At 42.0% G+C, this 7,907-nt stretch overlaps 1 protein-coding gene across 1 annotated transcript; it reads left to right on the top strand.

Annotated features, from left to right (window-relative positions):
• The first annotated feature begins 5,861 nt into the window (after positions 1–5,861).
• Positions 5,862–7,691, top strand: LOC109744711 (uncharacterized). Its single transcript, XM_020303858.4, has 2 exons — positions 5,862–6,117; positions 6,252–7,691. Exon 2 carries the CDS (start codon positions 6,298–6,300, stop codon positions 7,399–7,401), a length of 1,104 nt encoding a protein of 367 aa, XP_020159447.1. The 5' UTR covers positions 5,862–6,117; positions 6,252–6,297; the 3' UTR covers positions 7,402–7,691.
• Positions 7,692–7,907: the final 216 nt, after the last annotated feature.

Raw genomic sequence — 7,907 nt, 5'->3', positions numbered from 1 at the left:
ATGCTTGCTAGAGTTCCAATCATAAGTGCATATGATCCAAGAAGAGAAAGTATGTTAGATTATGCCTCTCCCTCATATGAAATTGCAATAGTGATTACCGGTCTTGTTAACAATTGCCTAGGACAATTCCGCACACCGATCCATCATTATTCCACACTCGCTATTTATAATATTTAGTAATATATTCTAACTTAATGATAACAGCACCTACTTTTATATTTTAGCTCTCCGACATCATACAAAGTTATCCTCTTCATACCCACAACGTAGTTTTATTTCTCGTTTCTAGTTGGAAGCAAACGTTTGGTGTATGTAGAGTCGTATCAGTGGCAGATAGGGCTTGAGAGAATATTGATCTTACCTTTAGCTCCTTGTGGGTTCGACACTCCATACTTATCACTTCCATCTTTGGAAATTGCTACGATGATTCCCTGCACTTGGGGATTATCAGGTATCTCCATAGAAGTTACCATGGTTCAACACATGCACTAGTGGCACGTATTGACCATAATTTGGAGGAGTATCATAATAGGTATTGTAATTCTCAAGGTCAGTACAAAATGCGATCAGATGATTTTTCTCCTGATAAGTTAATTCGGAGCCATCGGTGTAGTGGGTTTTGTCTACCATCTTCCGCACATTGTTTGAAGAATGAAAATAAGATGTCGATGGAAATAAGCTGTCAACTATTTTGAAATAAACAATATAAATTAGTTAATAACTATGTTTGAGAAACTCACATAGCGGTAGAATTGGAAGCATATCAACAAGGACCCAAATGTCCATATTGTCTTGCTCGATGTCAGGATCACCAAGATCCATGGTGACAAGCATATCCTCATAAAAACCATACATCTTGCAAAGTGCTTCCCAATTTGGGCAACCAAAATGGGTTACACTCTGAGAATTGTACATATTTACTTCAAAATCCATACCATGATGGGTCCTTAGGTGAATTTTCTTTGTTTCAAAACTTTCATGGTCTTCAAAACCCATCCTCTCCAAGACATAGCGTCTTGCATGGCATGGGATAAGCTAGTCAAATTATAAAAGATGAAAATTACACGTTGAAATAGTTGAAGTCGTGCTTAATTAATTACGAAAAAAACACTTGTCGTCGTTGTGTACCGTTTCAACATCGAAGGTCTCCTGGAGCTTAATGCTAAAGCGCCGATCTTCGTCCAGGTGAGGCCTGTCGCACAGACCTCGGTCGTTGTTGCACCAGCCGCTCTCCCCTGGGAGACTTTCGTCATCCGAATAGGACATTTCTTATGTTCATAATTCAAAGATTAAACTTGTACATTTAAATATATGTACTACAAAAACTAAATTAGATCATTATTATTCATCACGGGTTGACTATCGGTCTGTCGAGTCTTTTCTTGAAAACTCTCAGCTCACGTGGTGTATATATTCGACCGTCGGTGATGGTAGCTCCTCCTTTGGTTCCCGAGTGCATTACACCAAATTGTCTAGCACACGGGAATGAAAGAGAAGCTACCCCCACGACAACAGTCGGGATTCTTCGTCCTCTCATATATGGTGGAGACTCTCCCTCACTAATTCCTCTCTGACATTTGCGCCCGTCGGTGATGGTAGCTCCTCCTTTCGTTCCCTAGTGCATTACACCAAATTTTCTAGCACACGGGAACGAAGGAGAAGCTACCCCCACGACAACAGCCCGGATTCTTCGTCCTCTCATATATGGTGGAGACTCGACAGACTTAAAGTCAACCCAAAATATCGTTTAATTATCTTTCTAAAAAAGGACATATCATTTAACCAAAAAAATAAACTAGTTCTGTTAATTTTCTTACTAAAAATAAACTACTTCTATAGTAAAATAAACTAGTTCTATTAATTTTCTTACTAAAAATAAACTACTTCTATAGTAAAATAAACTAGTTCTATTAAATCAACTAGTTCAACTAAGCACTTACTATAAATAAAATAAAGTAGTACTTACTAAAAATAAACAACTTCTATAGTAAAATAAACTAGTTTTATTAAATCAACTAGTTCAACTAAGCAATTACTATAAATAAAATAAAGTAGTACTTACTAAAAATGAACTAGTTTAACTAGTTCTATTATATTTCTAACTAATTCTATTAAACACTTACTAAAAAACATCTAATTCAACTAACCTAAAATGCACACTAACCTAACATCTAATGCACTAACCTAAATCAGAGAATGTTCAAATAAAGTAATATTGCTTGTTTTTTTTTAAGAAATGTTCAAATAGAAAATTTAGAAAAAAGTAAAGGTTTTGAATGCATTCTTCATATAGAAAATTGTTACTCTGTAATTTAAAGTGAAGAGACTACAGAAATATCCATTTCAAGATTACATGAAAAATTTACATAATTTAATGATTTAGTACTGTGACTATACATAATAATATGTACAAATTACTAGTATATATACATGGAAAAATATACAGATATGAAAAAAAATGAAGAAAAAAAAGAGAGCCGGGGCGGCGGCGGCTCACAGCGGGGCCGGCCGCGAGGGCGATGGCGGGGGCGACGATGTTGGGGGCGGCGGACGGCGCCGGCGTGCAGGATCCGGGCGGGCGCGCGGGGAAGGGCACGGGCGACGGCGACGGCGTGGGCGGCGGACGGCAACGTCGTGGGCGGCGGCCGGCGTCAGCGTGGGCTCCGGGGCGGGGGCGACGGCGTCCGGCAGCCTAGCGGCGTCGAGGACGTCTCCGCGCGCGTCGTCGGGGGCAAACTGCAAGATGAAAACCAAAATTTTCACAAGTGTTCCTTATATACATGAAGCTTTAGTCCCAGTTCTTGGCATGAACCGGGACCAATGCACCCTTTTTGGTCCCGGTTGGTACCAAAGGCCTCTTTTCAGCAGCCCAAAGGGCGGGAAACAGAGACCTTTGGTCCCAGTTGGTGGAACCAACCGGGACTAAAGCTGGGCATTGGAACCGGTTGGTGCGATGAACCGGGACCAATGCACCCCTTTCGTCCCGGTTGGTGCCACCAACCGGGACCAAAGGTCGTGTGCTGGAACTGGCGCAGTGCGGTGGGATGTTTAGTCCCACCTCGCTAGCCGAGAGGGGCTCGGAGTGGTTTATAAGCCCTACCGAGCCGACCACTTCGAGCTCCTCTCTACTGCAGACTTATAGGCCTAAATCCACTCTCTCAGCATGTGGGCCTACTGCGGGCCTGCATCCTGGCCCAACTAGCGGGTTTATAGTCGTATGCAGGCCGTGGTGGCCCAGTAGGCGGCATTTTTAATTCTTTTTCCAGTTTTTTGTCTTTTTTGTTTTTTATTTTATTTTGTTTCTAGTTATAGCAAAATACTTACTAGTTTTTCAGTTATGCTTTTTGGTTTTAGGTAATAAAAATTATACACTTTCTGTTAGTGCCATTAATTTTTCAATTTGAATTCTTTGAAATTTGTGTGAATCACTAGTTTGTGATTAACTTTACTATAAAAATAGATTTTGGAGTGATTCTTTTTCCTGCTATTTAATATTACTGTGTTTTATCATTATATTCAAAAATAGTTTTTGTTATTAAAGTTTATGATAATTCTTTTTGCTATTAAAGTTTTAACAAAAAAATCTTTATGAAAATTCTTTTTGCTTTTAATGTTTGAACAGAAAATACTTTGATAATTTTAGTTGCATAAATTTTAATTTATTATTTTTTCTATTAGAGTTTCATAAAAGTTTTATATTTCATTCTTTTTTATATTAGTTCATTCTTTGAGCTAAATGACCATGAAATTGAAAAGCACTACAAATGATCCCTGAAAAGGTTGAAAGTTGGCATGGTATCATCATTTCACCCACATAGCATGTGCTAAAAAGTTGAGAGGGTTACGGCAAAAACTGGATGCACTTCGTGTATAAAACGGACAATCTCTTTCGAAGTATCAGGGTTTCGGACGAAAACTCATCTGTTACAAAGGGATTTCATTTTTTTAACTTATTTGAACTCCAGACTCTTTGTGTGTTCAAAATGTACCATTCAAAGCCACATCAGCAATTTTCAACCCTTTCTGACTTCATTTGTTCTTTTTCAGGCATTCACTCATATTTTTGAGCTAAATGACCATGAAATTGAAAAGCACTACAAATGATCTCTGAAAAATTTGAAAGTTGGCATGGTATCATCATTTCACCCACATAGCACGTGCTAAAAAGTTGAGAGGGTTACGGCAAAAACTGGATGCACTTCATGTACAAAACGGACAATCTCTTTCGAAGTATCAGGGTTTTGGACGAAAACTCATCTGTTACAAAGGGATTTCATTTTTGAACTTATTTTAACTCCAGACTCTTTGTGTGTTCAAAATGCACCATTCAAAGCCACATCAGCAATTTTCAACCATTTCTGACTTCATTTGTTCTTTCTCAGGCATTCACTCATATTTTTGAGCTAAATGACCATGAAATTGAAAAGCACTACAAATGATCTCTGAAAAGGTTGAAAGTTGGCATGGTATCATCATTTCACCCACCTAGCATGTGCTAAAAAGTTGAGAGGGCTACGGCAAAAACTGGATGCACTTCGTGTACAAAACGGATAATCTATTTCGAAGTATCAGGGTTTTGGACGAAAACTCATCTGTTGCAAAGGGATTTCATTTTTTTACTTATTTGAACTCCAGACTCTTTGTGTGTTCAAAATGCACCATTCAAAGCCACATCAGCAATTTTCAACCCTTTCTAACTTCATTTGTTCTTTCTCAGGCATTCACTCATATTTTTGAGCTAAATGACCATGAAATTGAAAAGCACTACAAATGATCTCTGAAAAGGTTGAAAGTTGGCATGGTATCATCATTTCACCCACCTAGCATGTGCTAAAAAGTTGAGAGGGCTACGGCAAAAACTGGATGCACTTCGTGTACAAAACGGACAATCTATTTCGAAGTATCAGGGTTTTGGACGAAAACTCATCTGTTACAAAGGGATTTCATTTTTTTTACTTATTTGAACTCCAGACTCTTTGTGTGTTCAAAATGCACCATTCAAAGCCACATCAGCAATTTTCAACCCTTTCTAACTTCATTTGTTCTTTTTCAGGCATTCACTCGTATTTTTGAGCTAAATGACCATAAAATTGAAAAGCACTACAGATGATTCTTTTTAGTTGCATAAATTTTATATAATTTAAGTTGCATCAATTTTATTTTTTATTGATTCTTTTTAGTTGATTCCTTTTCCTATTAGAGTTTTATTAAAGCTTTTTAGTTGATTCTTTTGCTATTGTAGAATATATTAGTGGGTAAAAAAACAAACCTTTGGTCCCGGTTCCAGACACCAGCCGGGACTAATGGTGGTGGGCCAGGAGCAAGGCCCACTGGTCCCGGTTTGTGTTTGGAACCGGGACCAATGGTCTCAGACGAACCGGGACCAATGGCCCCCGAGGCCCGACCCGCGCCCTGGCCTCATGAACCGGGACCTATGCCCCCCATTGGTCCCGGTTCATGAGTGAACCGGGATTAATGGGCTTGCCCTGCCTAGACCAAAGCCCTGTTTTCTACTAGTGGGTGGCGGCGGCTGGACTGGGTGAAGCTAGGGGTGGGAAAGGGTGAAGACAGAGAGAGGGCTAGGTTTTATATGGCTGGGTGACATGGCGCTGAGTTGGCCGCCGACTATGCGGTCAACATTCCAAAACCGGTCAAAACAAGGATAAAACCAGCTTGACTAGAGGTAGGGTTGATTCTTGTCCGGTTTTAGAAGTTTGAGGTTGTAAATCAGACAGTTTTGAAGTTCAGGGTTGTATATTAGACTTTGGTGGTAGTTCAGAGTTGTAACATGAACTTCTCTCAATAAATTACGATGAGCAAGGAAAAATAAAGGAGCTGGGCTGCGTAGGGAGGGCGAGGCTCACGACCCATGAGTTGGTTTTTCCTTGCGAACAGCCCACGAGGTCAACCGGTCACCGCCTCACCGGGAACTTCCCTAGGGTTTCCTCCCTTAATCCACCAAACCCTTCGCTTCCGAGCTTCCCCCGCCCGCCGCCGCCGCCCAAGCCCGCCGCCCAACCGCACACCGCCGCTGTAGTCTCCCAACACAATCAATTGTTATGCCCACTGTGTTGGTGAGTCGTGATGTTTTGCCGCTGCACCATCTTCGATCTGTAGGTACGTACCTGCGATTTCCTTTTCTTCTACGCTGCCCCAGATTCTGATCTGGATACTTGGATTTATCGGGTTGAGTTGCAGTAGGATGATTGGGCTTGATTGATTTCTATTTAAAATTAACACGAGTAATTCAGGAAAAATCTGGACCTTGTCCGCCCGTTTGCAATTAGGCAGAACAGGATGCCAAAGCGGCCGCGGAAATGTGAGCATGGCGGCGGCCCTGAGCGACTTTACCTTGTCTTTGACGACTGGTGCCATGGATATAGCATCCGCATGGTAAACTTGTTGCCCGGCGAGAACCATCAGCAGACTGCTTTCTCAGACCAAGACGACCAAGACAAGGTGCCACATTTTCCTCGGCCTTTCTTCCGCATGGTGGCGCCTCGTGAATCTCCTAAGTACTTCACATCAGCCTTTGGCACCAGGATCTTGGCGATGCATCCGAGAGATCCCGAGGGTGACTTGTTGGAAGGTTACTTCCCCATGTTGGACGTCCGCTCGCGGTGCGTCACCACTGGCCCTGGGCAGAGAAATCTTTTTCATCCCATCTACCACCTCCCGGTCGGCAACAAGCTATTCACTATGAGCTCTTACTCCTTCGAGATGCTCTGCTTGGAGGAGCTCTCAGCCAAGGTATCGCATCGAAATTCCAGCAAAGAGTGGTCGTGGAAAGAGCTCGAGCAGCAGCCATTTAATGTTTGTGACGTCACTTCCTACTCCTTGCACCCTGAAGAACGGACCTTCCTCATCAGCACCAAGAAGGACACCACCGAGGCCACCTTCAGCTTTGACACGGAGAGGCATTCATGGAAACTACTTGGCAATTGGGTTCTGCCCTTTGACGGCCAGGGTCACTTTGACCAGCACCTCAAGGCCTTTGTTGGGCTCTCCAAAGAACCGGACACCCTCGGTCAAATTTACTGCTGCGACGTGCCCATCTATGGTACCCCTGAAGGGCGGTGCCCTGTCCCTTCGATGAATCTCTGCAAGGAGAATCTGTTCGTTTCTGGTGACCCAATGGATAAGCATGTAGGTGCTACCCTTGTCTATATGGGAGGCGTGAGCAAATTCTGTCTCGTGCAGTGTGTCAACAAGGAGGTGAGGGATCCTGGTTTGAGCCTACCTGGTTCCTGGATGTATCGTTTGACAACATTCTCTCTCAGCCTGGACGATCAGCGTAAAGAACTGACGACTGGCGGTACCTGTCACTCGCAGTACTACAAAGTGCCCAAAGCAACCACCAAGTCGTTACTCGTTCAAGATCCTGTGGCATTTTGGATGTAGAATGCTGAAAGTATTGTCATGATAATCAGTTCCTTATTTTATTTTCACTCAGTTACAACCCTGTTGCCTTCTACAGTATGTTTTAATAATGTCTGCACTCCTGTGATTCAGTCAATGTACTGTCTTTTGTTTTCATGTTAGTTTGCAACAAGAAAGTATTCCATTATGGGTTTGTTTTCATGTCTTTTGTTTTCCGGTAAGAAGTTGCAAACTAAGTGTCGGGGGTGCTGCTGCTTCAGTAAACCTGTCACCTGGCAATGCCATCGAAATGCATCGTTTTAATCTGTTTTTGTTGCGCTGTGATTTTTCTAACATGCGTTTCCCTCCTATCTGGATGTGTGCCAGCGTGTGATGTTCTCTGAATCATACTTTAGGCCTTGTTTGGTACTAGGGTTTTTTAGGGGATTGGTGGGGAACCTTTAGTTTATTTTCTTTAGTGGGAAAGAAAATTGTTGCTTTAAAAGGGAACATCTAGTTTATTTTCTTTAGTGGGAAAGAATGGGCCG

The sequence above is a fragment of the Aegilops tauschii genome, chromosome 2 (assembly GCF_002575655.3).
Source record: "Aegilops tauschii subsp. strangulata cultivar AL8/78 chromosome 2, Aet v6.0, whole genome shotgun sequence".
Lineage (NCBI taxonomy): Eukaryota > Viridiplantae > Streptophyta > Magnoliopsida > Poales > Poaceae > Aegilops > Aegilops tauschii.
The sequence above is the reverse complement of the archived record's forward strand: the minus strand, read 5'-3'. Positions and strand labels throughout refer to the sequence as shown.